Below are 25,010 nucleotides of genomic sequence, written 5' to 3'. Positions count from 1 at the left end.
TTTGTGTGATTGCTTTGTGGGAGGTCTATGGCACACACAACTACTAATTAGTTTTTCTTTTTAAGTACTTCCCTATGTGTGTGCACACATAATCTAGAGTCTGGGTGACCCTTATTGCCTCTGCATAGATTGAGTTAAGAGCTCTTATGGCTTCAGTATGTCTGGGAACATGGAAGTATCTATAAAAAGACCTACAAAGGCTAGTAGGTGTTAAGACAAATGTCTCACCTTCAAACTGGTATGTTACTGTAACTCTTGCAGCATGTGGGGTCATTAGGTGGGGCTGGAGATGGGAATAACAGTAGGAAGGAAAGAGAAATAAGAATTCCTGGGAAGGAAGCATCTCTTATCTGTATCCTGACACCATGCCCTCAGCAAAAGTGACTTGAAGGCCGACCAGTCTTAACTAGAAACTAATTGGGTGGTCCTTATGTTGAACCTAATATATAAAAAGAGCATTACTGTCACTGGTAACTAGTTATCTCTGGGTTCTTGAGCCATGTGTGTCTACTGGGTCTTTGTCTTGCTGACCACCTTAGGCTCTAAGTACTCACTGCTCTGTCCCTAGTTGCCTTGCTTTTCTTGGAAAATTAATACTCTGGGATGGACGGATGGATGAATGGATGGGTGATCTTCATAAACTACCATGGAGTAGGAACTTGTATTATCATATCACCCAAAAGATATATAGTAAGGAGCAGATGTTTAAATAGTATATACATTTCTGAGATTCTTTATTTTTCCTGATAGGTCCTAGATAGTATTTACTTCAGCCGGAGATTCCATGTGCGTTGTGTGGCAAAGGCTGTGGACAAGGTGGGCCATGTGGGAACACCTTTAAGGAGCAACATAGTTACCATTGGTACAGACAGTGCTATCTGTCACACCCCAGTGGTGGCTGGGACAGCAAGAGGCTTCCAGGCTCAGTCCTTCATCGCAACCTTGAAATACCTGGATGTCAAACACAAGGAGCATCCAAACAGGTCAGTAGGTGATACCTTCCACAATGAGAAGAGGAATAAATCTCAAGCTGTCCTTCCTGTGTTTTCTAGGTGAGACATAACAAAGAGTGATGCTTTACAAATTAAGAATAGCGATGATGAACGCATAAAAAGTTTAAATTCTTAAAAGGTCTCATGCCTAACTTCCTAGCCTCATTTCCCTCACCTTGTCATTTTTACCTGCTATTCTATCTATCCACATAGAATCATGTATAACTTCTCCAGGGCTTCAAACTCTTTTAGGGTGCATGACTCTGCCCTGCTGCTATTGCCATCCCCAACTCTCTCCCTTGGCTCCCTCCACTCTTTGTAGAAAAACCCATGGCACCTCTTCTAGTGATTGTCCATCTCTTCCCTAATTTAAATTTGGAAACTCCTTCCAACTCCTTTGGCACTCATGTATACATCTCTCTGAGCATCATCATCACTCATTCTTTCCCTCTCCCCACAGTGGATGGTGAGAGCAGGCACCATGATTGTTATTTTGCATTCTTCTAGTAAGGTGCTTCTTGACATCTGAGAGGGATTTGTTAAATATCTGGTAAACAAATGACTAATAACACTGTGTAAACCATAAGTCACTGGACAGATGTGCTTTTATTTCTTCGTGAGCCACCATGAGCTTGATAAAAGATGGCTAGTTTAGTTTTTGCATAGCAAAAAAAGAATGCATGTATGCTATGTATATTCATCACACACCATAGTGTTTATGTGTAGACCTTTATGAGCAACTGAATTCAGAGAAAGGGGTTCATTTGCAAGGGAAATAAAACATTTAAATATGGAACCAAGTATATGCAAATCCCTCTATTTTTCCTAACAAAATGAAATTTATTTTGGTTAAAGAGCAAAAACAGATGTGTTCAAAGCACTACCTAACCCTTCCTAGCAGGAGACACTCTCTTCATATTCCAAGGTCCTATTCCACTTTAAAATGTGGGTCTTAGCTCCAAGACACAAGCGATAATAACTGAAAATGCAGCCTCAATAAGCATGCTGAAAATGTAAACTTGTCCAATGGAAAAAAAGCAGACCCTAAGTACAGTTCTGCTGTGTTGCAGTCTTAACCAGTATTTATTAAGCTCATATTTTATTTAGAATTATATACTGCATGCTCTTAAGAAACAAAAGAAGTGAAGGAAATGGTCCTTGTCCTCATAGTGGGAAGGCAAGATAAACAGAGCCTGAAAACATACAAGAAATAAGAGCCAATATAAATAAGTTACAGATTTCCTGTACAAAGGCACCTGCATGCTGAGGAATGTAGATCAAGGAAGAGCATGCTGCAGACTGAGGCCAGTGAGGACCTGTACGAGTCTTTGAAAGAACTTGTAGGGATAGGAACAAGAAGGGAGAGTTGGAAAGATGTAGTATGAGTAGTGGGATATTATTTCTTTTTTTAAAGATTTATTTATTTATGCATACAAGAATTGGGGTACAGGCCAGAGGTGTGGTGGTGAGAGGATTCACCAGAAACAGAGTGGGGAGCAGAACAGGCAGATCTACTGAAAAACACTGCTGAGGGGAGCAGCAGGCAACACAGGAGAGGTTTGCTGCACCTTGTGGGTAGCTCCCTGGCTGATCGAACTCGTGCTACAGTGGCTGTGGATAGCTTCATCGTGCTGCGACTTAACCCCTTGAACCACAAGGGAGGCCCCAGGATATTATTATTTCTAAGAAGCTTCCTGGATAGGAATCTTGGCCTTATTAGTTTAAGAGCTTAATGATGTCTTTTTGGCACAAACAAATACTTAAAGAAAATATGAGTGTTGTCTCTACTCAACCTGCTCAGATGTTAATTGTACAGAGTAGGGCCTCCCTGGTGGTGCAGGGGTTAAAGACACAGTGCTATCAAGCAATCAGCAGCCACTGCAGCCTGAGTTCCATCCCTGGCCAGGGAGCTACCCACATGGTGCAGCAGACCTCTCCTGTCTCACCCACTGCTCCCCTCAGCAGTGTGTTTTAGTAGATCTGCCTGTTATCTCCCCACTCTGTCTCTGGTAGTTCCTCTCACCCCTACATCTCTGGCCTACACCGCAGTTCTTTATGCATAAATAAATAAATCTTTTAAAAAAATGTACAGAGCAGTGGAACATCGGTATCAGTCACTCAGCTTTAGCTCATGGAAAGAAAGCTTCCTTTTAAACCTAAAAAAAGCTTTAAAGTAATTTGCGGTTGTGATGTTAACTTTTCTTGTATAGAAAAAAATATCTATAATTCTTCATTGCTATTAGTTCTGAGTCTAGAGGATTTCTTGAGGGGTAACCAATCCTACATGTGCCTCTATAACCTCAAGTACGGATAGAATCCTACATGGAAATCTTCAGAAAAGTTGGTAAATCTTTGGTGCAGACAAATTACATTATGAGAAAGAACTGTACCATATTAACTATAGCATGCAATCAGACACGTATTTGTGTCCTTTTCTCCTAGAATCCATATTTCAGTGCAGATCCCACACCAGGATGGAATGCTGCCCCTTATCTCCACCATGCCCCTGCACAACTTGCATTTTCTATTGTCTGAGTCCATCTACAGACACCAGCACGTCTGCTCCAATCTCGTCACCACCCATGACTTGAGGGGCATCTCAGGTGAGAGAACAATTTCTATGCTAGTTTTCCCATTCAGCCCCGGGCACTGGCCTCCGGGGATGTGGCTATATGAACTCTATGTTTTTCAGTCCTCAAAATCTGCATGATTAGTAGATTTCCTTAGCAAGTGACCAAACATAGGCAGCTCAGAAAAAGAAGTAAATGGAATCAAACTGGCTTATATCCAGATCCTTATTCGACTACTTATTTAACTGAAAAGAAGTAACTTCCCCGAGCCACTGTTTTCTTATGTATAACTTGAAGATAACAATTGCTACCCATCAAGGTGAAGATTAAATGTGTGGATATTTTTTTAAAGCACCCATCATAGTAAATTTTATTTCTTTCCCTCTCCTGCAGTGAATATGTTTGGATCTATGCTCTAAAATCCTATTATCACACCATTTTGGAAAACTAAAGTATATATGTTAGAGATTATAAGCTAAGTTGTTTGAAGCATGAGCAGAGATAGAGTTTGGGTGCAAGATGTTTATTAGGGATCCATGCCTGTTAAAGGGAAAGACAGAAAGTAAGATGGCAGTGTGGCCAAGCAGAGCCTCAACCAACTGTGTCGCCAGGGAGCCATCCTTCAGACTTGACCCACTTCCAGCCAGAGCAGGCAGACCTTCCTGTCAACGGTCTATGGCGTGACCCGGCATTGCAGCCATCTGCAGGGACACAGACCTGAGCTGGCAGCTGAGACTCTACATCTCCAAGTCACCAGAGCAGACATTTTACTTGACAAAGAATCCTGTCCATTTCTATCTACCTCAGCAAGTGTACATTAAATGTGCATTTCCTCCCTTTGTAACTGGTGAATCATTTAACAGTGTTTTTGAAGATATGAAAGCAATCATATGCTCTTTCATATTCATTAAGCAGCATCACTTGGGTAGTGAAGGTCTTTATACAGTAGAAATTAGTTGAGTGTAAATTATTTGTAAATCACTGAGTTGCACATAAAAGTTTAATTGGCCCGCATATGCAAGCTAATGAAGGAAACATACTATGTTTACAGGTTGAAAGTCTGTGCCTCTTCCCGCTTAAACACGATTAAATCCAACACATGTTCATCAAGATCTGGGGCTTTGTGGGCCAGCAGGTTGGGTGTTGGTGTCAAACATTTAAAGAAAGGCATCAGCTCTTCAGAATGCTGTCGTTGCTTTTAGTACTATAGAGATTTTAACCCTCGCATTCTAAAATTATATCTGTATTCAGCTCTGCCGCAGAAAGGTCTCCCTTAATTTAGAACAGTTCACTTGCTTGGCAGCCTTTGATCCAATAATTTTTGCCTGTAGCAGGGGAGGTTTAGTCAAGCATCATTAGTGAACTATTTACTCATTAACACAAAATTAGGATTTTTTTTTCCCTAAGATTTCAGAAGCCATAGGAGGGAAAGCTGGAAGTCAGAAGTGTTTGTTTGTTGGCTTTCCATAAGAGCAGTTTTTTTTTGTTGTTGTTGTTAAAATCCTTCTTAACAAAATAATCATTCCTCAGCAGATTACCCATCTCATAAAGCCCCCTCTTCAAGGACTGATTGTAAAGCATAAACCAGACTTTCCAGGTGTGACATGCCAAGTTTCAGTATGTTTTCTTATTTGAGGTATGCCAGGTTCCTGCAGCCCCTTAGAGGCGTCTGTAACCAGTGGTTAAACTGGTTTAACATGTGACACCTGGCAGTTACCAGGCCCCCCTAGCCTTTTCAAGAGTGCGGTGGGGGCCCTCTATGGAGGGAAAGCTCTCTTGATGTCAAAAGGACTCACCCCTTTTCCCTGCCCAGCACCGGGGAAGCCAGCAAGGCACAGATGCACAGGCTGAATTACTGTTCTTGTTCCTTCCCTCTTGCACAGAGGCAGGGTTCCTGGACGATGCAGTCTATGACAGCACTGCCCTGGGGCCTGGCTATGACCGCCCCTTCCAGTTTGACTCCAGTGTGCGGGAGTCAAAGACCATCCAGTTATACAAACACCTGAACCTGAAAAGCTGCGTTTGGACCTTTGATGCATATTATGACATGACCGAGTTAATTGATGTCTGTGGGGGGTCTGTGACTGCTGACTTCCAGGTGGGTGCTCCAAGGGCTGCTCTGAGGACTGCCTACCCCTGGGTATTGTGTGAAACATTGTTCCTGAAGTACTTCAGTTAGCGTTTTGCATCCATGGCTAAGTGAACCAACCAAGGGAGTCACTTTCTTAATAATTCCCTTGAGTGAGACCTTAGCAGCATTGTGACTAGAGAGAGCCCTCAAAAGTCCTAAATCAACAATTAGAATATTAATGTGAGAAGTGTTTAAATTAATGTGGAAAAAAATGACTGCCTTGCATATTTATTTGTATAAAAATCTAGTATTCACTTCTAGAGGCATGTCTGTTTTTCCCTCTGGGTTTATTTTGGAAAGCCAGAAAGATTTACATTTGATGATAGGGTTATTACTAAGTAGATATATGCTCTTCTCCACCTAGGGAAATGAGTTAAAAACAGCAGGCAGGCAGGGTACCCAGTCTTTTAGAAAACAAGTAGAGAACTGTCGTCCTAGGCATTATGGAGAGATAATTGTTTGAATCAGTGATTTCTTACCTCTCCCAAACTGACAATCTTCACAAAAACAAATACCTTTTAAAATAGTCATTAAACTATAGTAACAATAGGGAATCTTTTATCAAGAAGTCTGAGTCACAGGAGGGCAATTCTACAAAAGGGCTAGATTAGTGCATCCTCATAGTAGATGAATTCAAAGCAGATTTGACCCTAATTTTAGCAGTTATCTCAATAAACTAAAAATTAGATGTTAGTTTTTCATTGCACATCAGATTTAACCTCCCTAAAGGAGGGAACTTGTAGAGGGACTTAGAATAATCATTCCAGGAAAGTCTTTTTGATTAAAATTTGTTTAACTTTCTTTGTGATGCCTCTCATTTTGTGTACACCACTGCCCTCTACTGAACAGAATTTTAAGGCATTCTTAGGTGTTCTTTATGTTTGTGTGGTTGCATAACCTACATTCAATTTCAAAAAGGAAAAACGAAGTGGTTCTTTCTCTGATTCCTCAAAAAGTCAGTAAGCTCTGTTCTCCATGATTTTACTTCAATCATATTTTTGTTCAGAATATATTTAATACTCTCAAAGACTAGGATTCCTTATTATCAACACAGAAAGGATATATGCACAGAAGATTTCATTGTTACTATTTCTTTGAAAATAGTTGAAACAACTGTTGGAAAGAACATAGAACTTAAAACCAAGCCCCCCTCTTCCCTGTCCATATTAAATACCAGCAGATGTGAAGGTTACATAACTTCTGAACCTCATCTGAAATTGTCACCAATAAAGCATAGTGCAGATATGTAGTGAATATTTGTCAGTGTTGATTTTTTTTTTATTGGTTAAGATTAGTCAGGTCATATTGCCAGGGATTAAAAAATTGAAACAGAAGAGGAAAAATTATAATGTGTTCGTCAACTAGATAATTTATTGAGGTTCTAATATCAGTAATTGTAAGACTAGGGCGAGTGTATTTAGTATACATATTAATGAGACAGAATGTGGAATAAGGGTCATATAAGATATGGAAATTTTCTAAAGAAAACAGTAAACATATTTCAGAAAGGGGTGTTCAAGGAATATGGAATTAGTAGAGTGTCTTGGAAAACTTTTCATCAGATTTTAAATCCCTGGCAACTTTAGATGCAAAAAAATCACCTTAGAAAAAGAAAGATTTGATATCATAAATTTTAATAAAGCATTTGGTCTTTCCCTAAGTTTCCCACAAAGATGCTTTGTATTACATTTGCAAACAAAAGAATAATGTAAGTTTCATAGTATATTATAGTCTTTTACCAAGATACTATTTAATTTGTTAACGATATAGACAAAATAGAATTGTTTTAAAACTTTTGTTGTTATAAAAAAATATATTTATGGAGAAACAATATAAAACATATTTTTAAATGAATAAATCTACTCCCTATCCTTACACATAGATATAGCTTCACATAAAAAATTTTGCTCATATTTTATCATCCAGTTTTTGTTCATTGCATAGTAAAATAGAAATAACTGAGCCAAATAATATAGCAGAAACTCCCTTGGAAATACTGTCTTGGAAATATATGTTGCTTCCAAATTATTTTAACAAAACATTGTGTGAATGTGAACTTATCTGAATAGATGCAGCCCTGAGCTTTCTGTTGTAAGTTTCTTGGATTTGACATGAAAATCCCATAACCTGCCTGAAACAGGAGTTGTGAGTCTCACTAAAACATCTAAGTCAGTCCCACAGCCATCCCCAGTATCCACACTTGGTCATCTTCCCAACTAGGGTTATTCAGACTTTCCTGTAGGTCACTGGAAAATATGGTCAGCAAGGGACAGATCCCATATCTACCAGGTCCATCTTTAGGAATAACTGTGATATTTTAATAATCAGCCAGTAATTGGTAAACAAGAGTTAAGTACCTATGGCACATCTCTGATCACTAGTATATCACCAACTCTGCAATACCAAACTACCCTTTCTATTCATTCATTCATTTATTTTCCAACCTACTTACTCCTCTTCAGAGTCTCTATTGGCCAGAACCTATCCCAGCACCAGAGGCCGGCACCCACCCTGAGCAGGACCCCCTTCCACTTGCAGATCACACTCACACGCATCCCACTCACTCACACTGGGACAATTGAGACACACTCGTAAACCTTACCTGCACATCTTTAGGATGTGGAAGGAAATCCAAGTACCTGGAAAAAACCCATGCAGATATGGGGAAATAAGCAAATTCCTCTCAGGCAGTAGTCGGGGCCCCAGGAATCAATGTTTTGTTTTTCTTATCAACCTTGTAACAAAACAACATTGAGCAAAACATTGTTACTTGAGGACTTGCTGTATATAAATATAAATATGAAAACGTTTTCTCCATTTCTACTTTTCTGAAATAACCACACTTTTTAAGTGTTTGTTGCTGGTACATATTCATGTATTTCCAGACTTTTTATTCTGTTTTTATTCAAAAATAAAATTAATAATTAATAATTAAAACATGGCAGGCAAAGTTGCTAGCAGTTGAACTGTGGAGACGAAACTCCTTAATCCATTTGAGTATTACATCCTCAGAAAAGCCATCCCATAAACCTCTCTAAAGAAGCATCCTGGGGCCTCCCCGGTGGCGCAGCGGTTGAGCGCTGGGTTGCGAAGCTGCCCGCAGCCTCTGCGGCGCCGGTTCGATCCCCGGCTGCTCCCCAGCCACCGGAGGAGGGTCCCACATGGCGCGCAGACCTCTCCTGCCGCCCGCTGCTCCCCTGAGCAGTGTACTTCGGTCCTTCTGCCTGCTCTGCTCCCCGCTCTGGCTCTGGTGAATTCTCTCACCCTCCCGCGCTTCTGACTGTACCCAGTGCATGTATAAACAAAAACAAACAAACAAATAAATAAATAAACAAACATGCCTCTATTAAAAAAAAGAAAAAAAAAAAATCTCCAAAAAAAAAAAAAAAAAAAAAAAAAGAAGCATCCTGGCCATATCCCATCATCCTCTACCTACTTTATTGTTTAATGTCTGGATCTCCTTTACCAGACTGCAGATTTCATAAGGGCAGTGATTTGGGGTTTTCCCCACCAGTGAGGACACAGCACCTAACCTGGTGCTGGTGCAGTTATGTGCACTTGACTAATAAGTATTGAATGTAAAACCAAATGTGTGAGTGACAGTTGAACTGAGGTGTGCTGAACCTATGGCTTTGCATCCCAGGAAAGAAATCATTCTCTCTTGTGCCCACCATTTGCTTGGCAGGTGAGAGACTCGGCCCAGTCGTTCCTGACAGTGCATGTGCCTCTCTACGTGTCCTACATCTATGTGACGGCCCCCCGGGGCTGGGCCTCCTTGGAGCACCACACTGAGATGGAATTTTCCTTCTTCTATGACACAGTTCTTTGGAGAACAGGTATACCCATGGACATCCTAGTCTTACCTTATGCCCAAGCAAAATTAAAAAAAAATAATTAGGGACTTTTAACAGTAGCTGCCATCCTCATCCTGGGTCCTGTCCGCAGAGGGGGCTCCTGAAGTTGGGAAAGCCTACAATTTGTGGTTCTTGATAAAAAGTAGTGTCATATATGTGGATGCTGGAAGACCCCAGGGATGAAAAATTTTTCCCCATTAGCTGGGGGTCCCCCGAGTTGGAAATGCATATCAGGAATCAGAAGGTTGTATGGTCTTCTGCATTATAATCATGTTCATTTTCTTCCAGTTAAAGATGATGCAGTTCATGTTGTTTAAGGAGCAAAGGGATCTTCAAATCAAATGCATGGAAATGGAAAAATAGATAGTGAGCAACCTGGCTCATTTTATTCATTTGGCCTAGAGTTTGCTCATTTGTTGAATTTTTAAAAGTGGGAGGTTAAACTCTACTTTTACTTCAAGGGCTGTATGCTGAATTTTAACATGACTTCATCCCAGCCTTGTCTCTTTTGCTGCCATCTTTGAGAAAAACCTCTCAGGGGCTGGATTGGTAATAGCTAGGAGCTAATGCCTCACTCAGCTAACCCCCTTCTCCCACTGCTAGCACATGAATCACAGGACTCTCCTGTGTTCACTCAGTGAGTATGAGTTGGTTTTGCTTTATTTCCATTTAAATACAGTGTCCTATACTTCAGCCATTACCTCACACTCACTTCCCCTACCGTTGACTGCTCCCACTCCCTCTCTACCTCCCTAGTGGTGATTTACTTGATCTGAGGCAGGCACTAAAGGGCTAAAGAAGTTTTTTTTAGATAGGGCCTCATAGCAAGTAAGGGAAAGCACAGTCAGTTCTTTTGTTAAATGGTTTAAGCTCAAATTACTTATTTGCTTTATATTTCTCATAAGAGATACAGAAGTTTCCATACTCTGGGTCAGATAACTTCTTGAACTTTGGGTTTTTTGTTTTTGCTTTATTTTTACCTTACCTTTGGTTACCTTTAATTTTTGGTCATTCTGAACTCAATTTGTGTCATGAAGGCAATTGCCCGTATTAAAGTTACAGTTATATAGAGCTGATTTATACAAGCTTGCCTTCAACTATCCATTATTTTAAATATTAAATGCAGCCACCAGAACTATATGTGTGGTTCTGTTAAATCCTGAAAGGCATCTTTAGAAAGAAAAGAAAATATGGTATGAAACAGATGTGTTGTAACCACATCTGGTTGTCAAGTTGATGGTGAGAAGTTTTAATAACCATTCTCTCCCCAGGCTATAAACTAAGGCCCTGAATCTGAGCTAAGTGTTACTCACAGGTTAAAGAGACTGTGTCAGGCATAACAGAACTGTAAAAAAGAGCCAAGTAGAATGAAATGTCATGCAATTTTAATTGAAAAGTCTCTAAAGAGTCTCAATGTTCATATGAATGACTATAACTTTGTCCTAAGTTATAGTCAAATAATCATGCAGCTCCACTTAGCACTGGCACTGGGATAGTTCACGTAGGTTACTGTCTGAGATCTTCTCCCTGCCCCGATGTTGATGGTCTCTGAACATCTCCCTGCCCAGGAATCCAGACAGACAGTGTGCTCTCAGCAAGACTTCAGATAATAAGAATCTACATTCGAGAAGATGGCCGGCTCGTCATTGAATTCAAGACCCACGCCAAATTCAGAGGTAATGTCAATGCCAGGTTTCTTTTCTCTAATACTTAATTAGCATGGACAAAAACATAGTACAATAGTTGACTTTGTTTTTCATTATTCTTTTCTTTCAATAGAACTATTGTTTATATTTTGTTACATGAATGTACACATACACATAGGTATACCCATTTTGGGGGAGGGGTATGTCATTTGAGGACAAATTGAAGATTTCATTTCAAGTTACTCTAAGTATTTCAGTAGATATCTCTTGAGAACAAAGAAATTCTCTTCACATCACAATAGCATGATTGCATCTAAGTACTAATATTGATCTAATAATATCCAAATGTTATTCATTTGTCCTCTATTTTTGTCAAATGTCTTTTCTACTTGTTTTTATATTTGCTTATATTTATTTATTTATTTATTTTTAAAAGATTTATTTATTTATTTTATTTATTTACACAAGCACTGGGTACAGTCAGAAGCGCGGGAGGGTGAGAGAATTCACCAGAGCCAGAGTGGGGAGCAGAGCAGGCAGAAGGACCGAAGTACACTGCTGAGGGGAGCAGCGGGCGACAGGAGAGGTCTGCGCGCCATGCAGGACCCTCCTCCAGTGGCTGGGGAGCAGCCGGGGATTGAACTGGCGCTGCAGAGGCTGCAGGCAGCTTCGCAACCCAGCGCTCAACCGCTGCGCCATCGGGGAAGCCCTTATATTTATATTTATATCCACTTATGTAAAAGAAAGGTGGTTCTGCTCAAGTTTCATTTATTATATTTTGGTTGTATATCTCTTTAGCCTATTTAGTTCAAGAGGAGTCTCCCTATTTTCACTTATTCATTACACTGTATTACTGCAGTTTTAAAAAGCAGAGATAACTTGCTGAGTAACAAGGATGTTTTTAAGGATGTTTCCAATTATCTTCTCCAACCAAGGACCCGAGTGGCTCCCTGTGAGATTTTTTTTTTATCCAAAGTTGACATTTCTATTTATAAAAGTAAACTACCAATACCTTTTTACCTCCAAGAAACATGTTGATTGGAATTCAAAGCTAAGTGTTCATATTTTTTGGTAAATATTTATGCTCATAATGAGCATCACAAATAGGATGATGGGTGGGGGTGAGATGCCATGCTGTCCCAACCAGCATGGGACATATTCTACAGGGCAGGAGGGTAATTATAACCTTAGTTGTTTGATGGCAGAATATTAACTCAGTTCTTTTATACAGGATTCACCACAAGTATAATAAAGCTCACAAATAAGTGTGTGTGTTTCATCTTGAATAGGACAATTTGTGATGGAGCACCACACCCTCCCTGATGTGAAGTCTTTCATATTGACTCCAGACCACCTAGGAGGAATTGAATTTGACCTGCAGCTGCTATGGAGTGCTCAGACTTTTGATTCACCATATCAGCTCTGGAGAGCCACAAGCTCTTATAACAGGTGAATACAGGATAGAGTTCAAGGATAGATCTGAAATGGTTTCAGGTTCTCAGGAGCTTAGGAAATAAGGCTTTTCCTTATGCCTAGATTTCTGTTTTAAAATGAGGCTCCATAGAAACAAGCCTCTGGCAAATAAGGAAAGAAACAAATGTAACTCAGATCAACTTCTGATGGATAAATAAGAAATGGATACCTTTATTCCAAGGGCAACACCAAGCTGGATATACTTCAATTCCACTCACATTCATTGGCTTGAATGTAGTCACATGGCACATCTGCCTGCAAGGGAACCTGGAAAATGTGTCCAACTAAAATCCTTAGTGTCAGAAAAAAATTTTATTCCAATATCCTCAACCAAAGCCAAATCCAAGCACTATGGTTATTAATTCCAGGGGACTCCCTATGATGGCCATATATCTTATAAGATATACCTCTATAGAGGTAGAATAGAAATTAGATAAATACATTAAATATCTCATTTGTGAAAAGGAAGAATAGGAAAAAAATTAAAACTATCATTGTATAATAAGATAATGGGGCAACAAGGTAATCATAGATATTACCCCCATTTTGTAGATCATGAAATTAATATCTCTAATTAGCATGAAAATCTTATTTGTGCTTATAATTAGCATTTATTTTCTAAAAGATTAATTTAAATTTTTGGTCTTGATTCAGGTATTTTTTGGCATAATAATTCCTTTGAAATTGATAAATAATAAAATAATCTTTAGGGGCTGTGAGATTATAAATGTGCTTTGCCCTTATTTATAGACAGAGAGACTCTCCTCTTTAAATTCTCTACTGACTTCCTGCTACCTGCCAAAAGTCTGAACCTTATATAAAACCCATCTTGCCCTATTTCAGACCCAACCATTAAATATCTTACCAATTCCTAAACCTACCAGCCCATCCACACCTCCACGCCTTTGCAATTCCATGTGCTCTTTTTTTTTTTTTTTTTTTTTGGCAAAACTTGAACTCTGAAACCAACTCCAACACTGACCCCTCTGAGTGGTCTGCACCTCCCCTAAGTCTCCGGTGCAAGAAGCAACCTTTTCCTCATTCTCACTTTCTTGGAGCTTCTGTAACACAGCTCTTATTATCATAATGCTCTAAGTAGAGTTCCATTTTCTACTAGATCTTGAAGTTCCCAAAGGTAAAAGGATTCATTCTGAATTCCAAGAACTACAGGTTTGAGCACATGGTACATCCTATAGGAGCATACATTTGAGGTAAAGGGGGAAAAAAGCATAAATAAATTGCAAAGTGAAGAAGAAATCCAAGCACTGTGAGCTGTAGAGAACACCAAGACCATAGTTGTTCAGAGAGCAGACCCCCTAGCATTGGCTGGAAGCAGTACAAGTCTTCCTGGTGCTCCATGTACAAGTAGGAAATGTCTATTTTTAGAAAAGGAGGGGAGAAGAACTATAAGATTAAAGATCTGCATTTTGCGTATTTGCAGGGATAATGAGGAAATCTACCTAAATAGTATTTTTCTGGGGACAGAAGAAATGTGGGCTTGAGTGACTATGCAGTTTTTTCTGCATTCATTTGTTCATTTATTCAATAAATATTTATCATGCATTTACTAGGTGTCAGGGAAGGTTCTGGGGACTTGGAATATATCATTGAGCAAAGCAAAGATCTTTGCACACAGCACTTAGAGTAAGGAGTCCCAAAACAGTAGACATAATAAATAACTATAATCAAACCTATTATACTTGTTAGAAGATGATGAGTGCTATGGAAAAATAAAAGATATAGAGCAGAGTAAGAGGGGATCAGGAGTGTGGGGGACATTGTAAGTTTAATTAGAATGTTCAGAGTTGGGCCTCATTAAGAAGGTACATTTGAGCAAATAGTTAAAGGAGGCGAGGGAGTTCTACGCAGATTATCGGAGAAAGGTTCCCGCCAAGTGCCTGAAATGGGACCTTTCTCATTCTGGGAGCAACAAGGAGTCCATGTTGCTGGGGTGGAGTGAACCAGGAGGAGGGAAATGGGTGAAAAGGGCAAAGAAGTCAAAGGTTGCGGGTCAGGCCATGTGTGGCCCTTGGCTTTGCCTCCAGTACAGTGGGGCCACATGATCAGGCCTGACGCTTTGAAAGTAAGGGTCAAGCATGGATAGTTCAGCCTAATTGAACATTTCAATTCATTAAGAGTCACTGCTCACATCACACAATGTCAGTTTTCACGTCATTCAAATGTGGCCACAAAGTTTAATTTTCTGATGACTCAAACTTTGGAGAAAGATCAGGACTATGTAGGAAAATCACAGACATAAGACCTAGGGATGATCAGCATGGGAGTGGGCTTAGAAACAAGCCCTGAACTTTGCATACTTTGTCTAATGTCACAAACTGTGGTGGAGGCAAAGCCACATCAGGATCAGTCAGACTATCTCCCAGTTTCCAATCTTCACCAGCCCACTAAATTCACCCCAGGAAGTGTCATAAACATTTCATATATTTATTTATTCATTCATTTATTCCAAATCTGTGCTATTACTTTCTTAATAGACATAAATAATATCCAAGAAGTGGTCACAGAACCAACACAGCAGATGTGAGAACGATTTACAGATTGCTCAACAGTTATAATTAAGATTCACAGTCCTGCACTCTCCATTCAATGGCTGGCAGCCTCCCAAAGCCCTGGAAGAATCTTCCTGAAGCTTCTGGCTCTCTGGCTGCCTTCCATGCACCTGCCAGGGCAGGGGCTGCTCCTCAGTGAAAAGTGTGGGAAATGAAGTAGGTGAGGGTACCTGTGCTCTGTACCCTTGGTGCCATGACCCATCACTAGCAGGAGGTTCCCAGTGAGTAGACATTGCTCTTCAACTTCAAATAGGACTGAGGCTGTAGAGTTTTGGACAAAGAAATGAGGTGATACCATTAATAGTGAAGCATCTGCTACCTCCTTTGTCAGAGCAGCAAATGACACAGCCATCACTTAATAAATGAAAGTGTTTGCAACGAAGAAGGCATTGCACTGGGTGTCAGTCAACAAGACACAGTAAATAGATATTGTCAAACAACCTTCTTGGAAACCTAAAGGAAATGGCCAGTTTTGTTTTGTCTTTACTGGAGCACTTTAGGTTTTTATAAATAATGCGTCTTTCTCAGCTTTAATATGAAAAGGACTTGAACAAAAGAAAGGAGCCCTATTCGATATCCCGGCTAATGCTCTGAAGGTTAGAATAATCTGTGATGAATTCTTGAAAATTGTGTTTGCAGTCCCTTAAAGTTGTTGGCCACAAATACCCTCTGAAAAATGTTTAAAGAAGTCAGTGTGTTTCTGGGTAATTAAAGCATCTATGAACTGTTTCCTCTAACCTCAGTGTGCTGTTGCTTGTTTCCAGGAAGGACTACTCGGGGGAGTACACCATCTACCTGATCCCTTGCACCGTGCAGCCCACACAACCATGGGTTGACGCAGGAGAGAAGCCTTTGGCCTGCACCGCACATGCTCCAGAAAGGTAGAAAAATACAGTCCCTCCTTATTACTGAATCAACCCACTCAAATTTACTTCTGACTCCAAAATCAGAATGACCATTATGTGGTCATTTGCAGACACACAGAGTAGAAAAATCAAGTCAACTGAGACTCACATTCCCAACTGAAGTTGAACAAGGTCACACTCTGTCATCTTCCCGCTCTCATGCTGTAAATAAGTATCTTTTACACAATCTATTTAGTGCCATGTCTTTTGTGTTTTTGTACTTTTGTTAGTGATTTTGCTGTTCAAAATGCCTTCTTGCAAGCCTAGCGCTGAGTTGCTGTCTAGTGTTCTAAGTACAAGAAGGGCTTATGGACTAGTAGACAACTGCAGTCACGCAGATTTTTTGTGCCGTTCCCTTAAGTTCTATGTCAATGAGTCATCAACATATATTAAATACGATGTCTTTAAACAGAAATATGCCTCAAACAGGATTATGTATTGAATCATTGATGACAATGCTGTGGACACAGGCTTTAGGAGCTTTACTGGTGGCTCCCAGATTCTTTCTCTGTCTGCTGGAGGTTTGTTTCTGTGTATCCTCGTTTTAAAATAGAAATCAGGAAACTGGTGTTTGACTACACTATCAGAGGGCAGATAAACTGATGAGATATATCGGGGAGTTTTTATTGATGTCTTAAAATTTTTAACGATGAAATACTTCAGATATTCAAAAGAGCATATATAGTAAATACAGAAAACTTCAAGAAATAGAATATTGCCTAATATGAAATAACTGCAGTGAACTGTGCAGCCTCTGGGCTATGAAACTGATGAGAAAATGAGTAATAATAGCCAACAATGATATTAATGGCCCTGTGTGGGATGCAGACTATTGCTGAGTTCTGTCCTGAGCCCTTAAAGTTGAATTCTCATTACAGTGATCCTCCACAAGATTGGTACTGTTATCTCCATTTTATAATGAATAAAATTTAGAGTCGAAGAAAAAAAAAAGAAATAGAACATTACCTGTACCTTCTGAAGACTCTCAGTGACCTCTTTCAGGTGTACTCCCTTCTCCCTCCCCACTAAAGTAGCCACTAGCCTGACACTTGAATTATCATCCCTTGTTTTGGCTTATGATTCATTTCATATTTATTTCCACATGGGTTTGCATGTTTCTGAATTCTATATAAAGATTTCTTACTGCGTGAATTCTCTTAGCAGCTTTTTTCTTTTTTTTTTTTTTGGCTCAATGAATCATTTGTTGATTCATAAGAGAATCAATACCTCTGTTGGTTTGTGTAGCACTAAGGTATTCTTTGTAGCATTCCACAGTTTATTTGATTACTCTCTTTGGCATAGAATTCCAAATTCTTTCTATTACAAAAAATACTGCATGTGTCTTTTAAGGTACTTGCATGAAAAGAGTTTCTCCAAGATGGGTGCTGGATTTTTTTTTAAGAGGACAAAGGAATAGTGGTTTGAAAATGGAAAAAAAAGATAGAAAGGACACCAGCATATACCTAGGTCTGGCTCTGTGTGTGTTGGAGGCTACAGGGGGAAGAGGATACTGAAGCTTCAGGCTTGAATGTCTTTGCCTTACATAAGAGAGATCATTACTTATAGATTTCCCATCATTCCAGGGTGACTTTTCCCTGGCCCAGCCTTGCATTTGATCATCTCCCTGGCTACATGCAGCAGAGCCACAACACAAAAAAACAATCAATACTGATCAGGAATTCAGACTTAATTCAAAAAGGATAGGCTCATATTTTGCCTATTTATGTAAGATCTGACATATATTATAACCTTATAAATAATCATCATCTCAAGTCCATTATTCATTCTATTTAATCAGTTAATATCTATGGGGTGTTATTTGTATCTAGTACTATGTGGATTCTTGTAACACTGGTATCAACAAGAAAAATCTATTTCTCTCAATCATATAAATGAACCCTTAGTGTAACTAACAGTTATATCAAAGATATTCTGGTTCTGGCTTGTCTGGACTTCTTCCATACCCCAAGTTCCTCCTATATCATACCCTCACACCTTTTAATGAAGCCCCACTGAAGCAACTTCATTAAAAGTAAGGAGTGGGCAAACAGATTCTATTTGAAGAATAATGCAATAAAATTATAACCCATGCATTGCTAGTTAACAAATATGTTTGTCAGGAGCTTGACTGGCTTTGAAGCTACAATGGTGACTCTATGGAACATGTAATGGGTGAAGTAGACTTCAATCAGATAATAAGTTCCATATTGAAATAAATTCTCAAACCATGATAGGTACTATGAAAGAAAAGAGCAGTGTAATGAGAACAAATGAGAAGGAATCTAACTTAGCCTGGAAGGAAGGAAAAAAGGATATGCTTCCCAGAGAAAAGTGGAGCTTGAGTTGCAATCTGAAGGATAAGACTTTACTAAGCAAAGGAGCGTAGACAGTAGATGAGAGAGTGTTCCAGAAAAATATCCATGTCAAAGTCTGGAAATTTGGGGAGACTTAGAATAAAAGCATGAAAGAAAGTAAAGAATATTAAAGAGTTCTAAAGATATATTAGCTTATTCCTGTTCAAAAGAACACATTATCTCATAATGATCGAAGTCATAAAATCCCTCTCCTACATCACCTTTTTATTCAGGAAATATTTAATACCTACAACAAAAGGCTTGTCACAATCCTGAGAAGGATGGGAAAGGAACAACAGCTTAAATTACACATGTAAAATTGACCCTGCTCCTAAATAGTTCTTATGTCTCCCGAATTTAGATTCCTGATACCCATTGCGTTCCAGCAGACCAACCGCCCAGTACCAGTCGTATATTCACTCAACACTGAATTTCAGCTCTGCAATAATGAGAAGGTGTTCCTAATGGATCCCAACACATCTGATATGTCACTGGCAGAAATGGACTACAAAGGTGCCTTCTCAAAAGGTAAGTTGTTTTCTTCACCTGCAGAGCCTGTGGTGGAGGTGAGAAACATTTGGGTGAGGCTGCTCTTTAGTTTTCAGTCAACTCCCCAGCGAAGATTGCTCTGGGGCTGCTTCCAGTGCAGCCGATTTTTGGTCAAGAGGCAGACCCATGTTCTTCCTTCATGTATCAAAATAAGATCACACAATTAGCACTGTAATGATTCTTCACAGTCACACCTCCATCCAGATACCTCAGGCAGTATCTGTGACTCAGTGCTCTCTCTTGTTAATAACACCAAATTCATGAATTTTTTTTTTTTTATACTTTTTCTCATGTTTGATTTCCTTTGTACCAGCCTCACCTGACACCATCTTTCCTCTCTGACTACTTCTCACTCCTGGATCTCCTCCCACTGTCCCATCTGGGTTATTGTCCCCAGGTTCCATGTTCGGCTCTTTCTGTTCTCACATCTATGCTCCCTTTGCTCTGAACTCCCTGTACTTCTACTCCTCCACATCCGTTCCATCTCATTTGACCTTAGCTTTGACCTCTCCTGAGATTCACTTCCACATTTCTATATGTGGATCTGAAACTATTGACAAAGTTTTCAGGATGTCACCTAGATATGTATAGAATGGACTGATCTCTCTCCAAAAATGCTCCTCCTACATCTACTGCCCCTTTGTCTGCATCACCGCACTCTAGGAGGCCCTGGAGTTATCCTCAACTTCTCCTTCACCACCTCTGTCCTATCTATCATTAAGATGAATGGGCTCTGACCTATAAACATTTCATATATTCATCCCTTTGCCTCACAGCTATGTTTTAGATACATGCCCTTCATCAAAAGATTAAAATAGTTCCCTTTCTGGTCTTTGTGACTCTAGTCTGTCTTTATTCCACTCTCCATATTTTTAAATCCCAGTTGTGTTTATATTATGCCCCTGTTTAAAACCTTTCAGTGTTTCCTGTTAAATATATACTGAAGTCCAGAACCCTCTGCACTGTTTGTCTGTTATCCTGAGAGTCTCTCCTGCTACAGCCTCACACATCCTTCCCCCACTTACACAAACTTACTCAGTGCCACATTGTAAATTCTCTAGGTGGATGAACATTTGGAGTCAGATGGATTGTATTCAAATCCTCTTCCCCTCACGTCACAGATATGAAAATTTGGACAAGTTATTTTAAATAGGGATAAATGAACTTAATTATTGGACTCCTGGGAGGTTTGGATAAGGGAATGCAAGTAATGAACTTGGTGCCAAAAAAGTACCAAAAAAACCAGTAACTATACCAGGGCCAATATTTTTCCAGCATTTGGTAATTTGTACATGAACTTTCTTTCACCTCCCTTCCTCCTTCCCACCTCAAGTGCTCTATCAAATGCCTGCTCATGTTTCAGGATACTCCTCAAATATTGTCTCCTCTTGAAATCCTTTTGTACCTCTCCCAAGGCTCAGCTATGTGCTTATTTAGTATTCCATACCTCTTTCTACTGTGAAACAACAGTATAGTGTTGCTTTGGTTAATAATGTGGGGTTTAGAGACCAAGTAACTTGACTTTGAATCCTACTCTCACCACTTAAGAGTTTTGTGACCCTCAGTGAATCAGTTAAACACTTTGTGTCTTGATTTCCTCATCTATAAAATTGTGAGCACTACATGAATTCTTAGTGCTCGCACAGTACCTAGCAAAAAGGAGTTTGTTAGGTATTTTTAGCAATTTCTTTGTTTTATTTCTGTTCTGAGCTACATCTCAGTCACCTTTGTATCCTTTGCACATAGCAGTTCTTGGCACACCTTAAATATTTAATGGCAATTGAACAAAAGAAGGAATAAGTAAATGAATGTTCATTCATTTAGAGGCATGTGGCATCATAGAGCTCTTCATAGCAAGGTACTTTTGCCTCTGAGGCAGAATGTGAAATCCTTTGTGCCCTTGACATTTCTTTCTCTTTAATCTTAAAAACTGACCTAATTAATGCCTCTTCATCTTTTTAGGTCAAATCCTTTATGGCCGAGTACTTTGGAATCCAGAACAAAACCTTAATTCTGCTTACAAACTCCAGCTGGAGAAAGTCTATCTCTGTACTGGCAAGGATGGCTATGTGCCTTTCTTTGATCCCACGGGTACAATCTACAATGAAGGGCCACAGTATGGATGTATTCAACCAAACAAGCACCTAAAACACAGATTCCTGCTGCTGGTACGTGAAATGTTAGTGTTAAAAAGTTGATGTACCAGTGGATTTCCTCAGCTATGTGTCCTGCCTACATCAGATAGCAGCCCATTCCAGATGGTTTTCTATAGACATTTCTGTTATGGCTATTGTGCTGGTTGTTTTTCTCTTAACATGTGAATACTAGTACACATTACCAAATGTGATGGTATGTGTGGGTAGCAAGACAGGCTGTTATTGATACCCAAGAAAGAAGAAAGTCTAGCCTTGTGATTCTCAGAGTACAGCCCAGATACCCCAGAATGCCTTCCATATTCTTCAGGCAGTCCTCAACTTCAGAACTACTTCCATAGTAATGTAAAGATGTTTGCCTTTTTATATTCATTCCCTCATGAATATAGAGAATATCAAACATTTATTGATATAGTTTCATATTCCACATTGTAACCAATCTTTAAAAAACACTATTACCAAGCTTTGATCCAGTATCAAAAAAGAATATACACAATTTTCTGGAAAAGTTATTAAAATATTCCTCTCTTTTCCAACTACATAGCTATGTAAGACCAGATTTTCTTCATATATTTCAGTCTAAACAACATATTACAACTGATTGGATATGGAAATCATGAGAACCTAGTTCTTTTCCAAAAATTGGAAAAACAACAACAATGCCAGCTCTCTTTTTGGGAGGTGGGATGACTTTTGATATTTTCACTAACAAATACATTACTTCTGTTAACATGTAGTGAGCTTTTCATTGCCATTTAAAAGTGAATAGTAATAAGTATCTTTAAAATTTTTTCAATATTGGGGCCTCCCCAGTGGTGCAGTGGATTGAGTGCAGCGCTGTGGAGCTGTCCGCAGCCTCTGCAGTGCAAGTTGATTCCCAGCCGGCCAGGGACATGCCCACATGGCATGGCAGACCTCTTCTGTCTCACCCACTGCTCCCCTCAGCAGTGTTTTCAGTCTATCTGCCTGTTCTGCTCCCCGCTCTGTCTCTGGTGAATTCTCTCACCTTCCCGCACCTCTGACCTGTACCCCAGTTCTTGTATAAATAAATAAATCTTTAAAAAAATTTTTTTCAATATTAATTTCAATGCAGTCAATATTGTTAGATATAAAACACATAAATAAAAGACTTTGGGGATGCTTGAATTTCAAGTGTGTAAAAAGTCCTAAGACCAAACAGTTTGAGAATAATCTGTCTATGCTATCCCACTCTATGTTTCCATATCACCTGGCCACCAAGTATCCTCCAAAGAGGCCAGTAGGTTCCCAGAAGCAGAAGTCAACTCTAGGAGAAGACTTGGCCACACATGTTCTCCCAACCCAACCCAGAGCAGGAGTGAGAGCACCTTATCCTCCCAGTGGCTGCAAGCAGCCACTAGAATGGTTCCATCTCTAAATCTTGTGTTTCTTTTTTCTGAAATTCTAGGACCGCAGTCAGCCAGAGGTCACTGATAAGTACTTCCACGACGTGCCCTTTGAGGCCCATTTTGCTTCTGAGTTGCCTGATTTCCAAGTAGTCAGTAGCATGCCAGGTGTGGATGGATTTACTCTGAAGGTCGATGCACTCTATAAGGTGAGTGTGGTTTGAAGAACAGAAACACAGCACCAAGGCCACTTTAAAGATCCCAAAGCAGAGGACATGGTTATCTCTGGACTATCAGTTTCTCTTTATAATATTCATGATGGCAGATTTTTCTTTATACTTTTAAGATTTATCATTTGCCCCAACTTTCACTTCTATCCCCAAAAGACTAACAGAGTGATAAAATTCTTTAATTTACATCTAATCTATTGTCACTGTGTGCATCAGGGATATATCCGATACTCTAGTTTTCCCTGAATTTTTACACTGCCTGCCTTTCTGACTCTGCTGCACCAGCTAATTTTTACAAGCATGTCAAAGACATTTAACAAAACCATAACTACAATATAGCAGTTTAGAATGACAAGAGTGACTAGTGTCTGACAAGCAAAAATATTCTAAGTCCCAGCAATAAATGTCAACTTCCAAGATCAAATTCTACTTTTTTTCTGTCTCTAAATAGTGATCTGTGACCTTAGATTTCAAACTATTCTTTGGAAGTTAGTTCAAACCCACAGAGGATTTCAATGGGAGTAGATGAGATGGAAATAAAATAATCGTGACATAACTGCTAAGTAGGTGACACAGGAAGTATTCAGACTTAGCAAATATTTGTCAATATGTTATGCAGAGAGTAGGTATCTAGTGAATATTTGCTGGTTGATTATTTAACTGAAGTTTGTCAATGAAGATTAAATTAGCACAAGCAGTTGACAGTCCCTGGGAATGAATGTGGTTATTAATGCCATTTCTTCATTGATATCCTTAAAGACCAACAAATCAGAAGCATTCTTTTCACTTAAAAGATCATAAAATATAAATGCTTAGGGCTATTCCAAACACAGATAGGGAAGCAGAAAAGAATGTGACTATCTGGCCCCTGATCACCTTATTGGAAATAAAATAATACCCAAAATATGGTTCAGTGCTCTACCTATTAGTGGGCACCTTTGCTAACGCTTCTCTTGAAATTATTTATCAAGGCTTGTGGTGGCGAATGTCTCTTCAGAGATAGTTCCTGGGCAGCAGTGACCTGTTCTGCTTGTCACCTGTTTTCTTCCTCCTGCAGGTGGAAGCAGGGCACCAGTGGTACCTACAGGTCATCTACATTATTGGCCCTGACACCATATCAGGGCCCCGGGTCCAACGCTCACTCACAGCCCTTCTGAGGCGAAACCGAAGGGACCTGGTGGACCCCAGCGGCCAGCTGACCCTCGACGATTCCCTCATCTATGACAATGAAGGGGACCAGGTCAAGAATGGCACCAACATGAAATCCCTGAATCTGGACATGCAGGAGCCAGTTGTCGCTGCTTCTCTATCCCAGACGGGGGCATCCATAGGCAGCGCCCTGGCTGCTATCATGCTTCTGCTCCTGCTGTTTCTGGTGGCCTGTTTCATCACCAGAAAATGCCAGACACAGAAGAGTAAAACGCCCACAGAGGACATTTTGGAGGAATACCCTCTGAACACCAAAGTGGAAGTGCCCAAGAGGAGCCCTGACAGGGTGGAGAAGAATGTGAACAGACAATACTGCACTGTGCGCAACGTCAACATACTGAGTGAGCCAGAGGGCGCCTATGCTTTCAAAGGTGCTAAGGTCAAAAAATTGAATCTGGAGGTCAGAGTCCACAACAATTTACAAGACGGAACAGAAGTTTAATGGAGGAGACCCACACGTATTTTTTTCTAAAATCATTTTTATAAAACAGGGAGATACTGGTATTTTTATAATCCTGCAGATTAAAAAGGGAAAACTATAGCTTTGAGTGGCAGAAAGCACACATCACATGCATCAACTCACAACTGAGCTACCTCATTAAGCAAAGAACCACTGAGACCCCCCAAGTTTTAGAGTCATTTTTGTGAGTCCTTGAATAGTCTCAGCAGCAATGCACTGCTCATTCCATAAGGCCAATCTTAGAAAGAAGCATGGCAGTGGGAGGGCAGGAATCAGACAGATTTTCCCATGGGGCCCAGAGGGCTGGGTGTGCACTGGCCAATCTCTGAAAGTGAGTGGGCTTCAAGGTTGGTCCCCCACCACCAGTTGCATCCTGGGCTTTTCTTGGGACTCCGAACAGCAGAATTCAAGTTGCTAACATCCAGCTTGCATTCAGAAACCTGCTTTCAGCACTAGTATCAGATCTGCTCATTGCATCTCCATGTCAGTCTGTGATCTGTGGCCTCCAGTTGTACTTGCATTTCCAGAGCCCTCTCAACTGGGGTCTCAA

The 25,010-nt window shown here is 39.9% G+C and overlaps 1 protein-coding gene across 1 annotated transcript in view; it reads left to right on the top strand.

The window, feature by feature from the left end:
- Window positions 1–24,442, top strand: part of FRAS1 (Fraser extracellular matrix complex subunit 1) — a gene marked incomplete at its 3' end in the record, with an annotated part of 442,801 nt that extends 418,359 nt beyond the window's left edge. Inside the window, exons 64-74 of the mRNA XM_084232972.1 lie at window positions 751–983; window positions 3,435–3,595; window positions 5,446–5,660; window positions 9,379–9,529; window positions 11,116–11,223; window positions 12,483–12,642; window positions 16,001–16,117; window positions 18,857–19,023; window positions 21,007–21,212; window positions 22,624–22,770; window positions 23,849–24,442. Coding sequence (XP_084089098.1) covers window positions 751–983; window positions 3,435–3,595; window positions 5,446–5,660; window positions 9,379–9,529; window positions 11,116–11,223; window positions 12,483–12,642; window positions 16,001–16,117; window positions 18,857–19,023; window positions 21,007–21,212; window positions 22,624–22,770; window positions 23,849–24,442 — 2,259 coding nt within the window. The remainder of the gene's footprint in view (window positions 1–750; window positions 984–3,434; window positions 3,596–5,445; window positions 5,661–9,378; window positions 9,530–11,115; window positions 11,224–12,482; window positions 12,643–16,000; window positions 16,118–18,856; window positions 19,024–21,006; window positions 21,213–22,623; window positions 22,771–23,848) is intronic.
- Between the last annotated feature and the right edge of the window lie 568 nt (window positions 24,443–25,010).

Source organism: Talpa europaea, assembly GCF_964194135.1.
Source record: "Talpa europaea genome assembly, chromosome: 5".
In the NCBI taxonomy this organism is placed as follows: domain Eukaryota; kingdom Metazoa; phylum Chordata; class Mammalia; order Eulipotyphla; family Talpidae; genus Talpa; species Talpa europaea.
The sequence above is the reverse complement of the archived record's forward strand: the minus strand, read 5'-3'. Positions and strand labels throughout refer to the sequence as shown.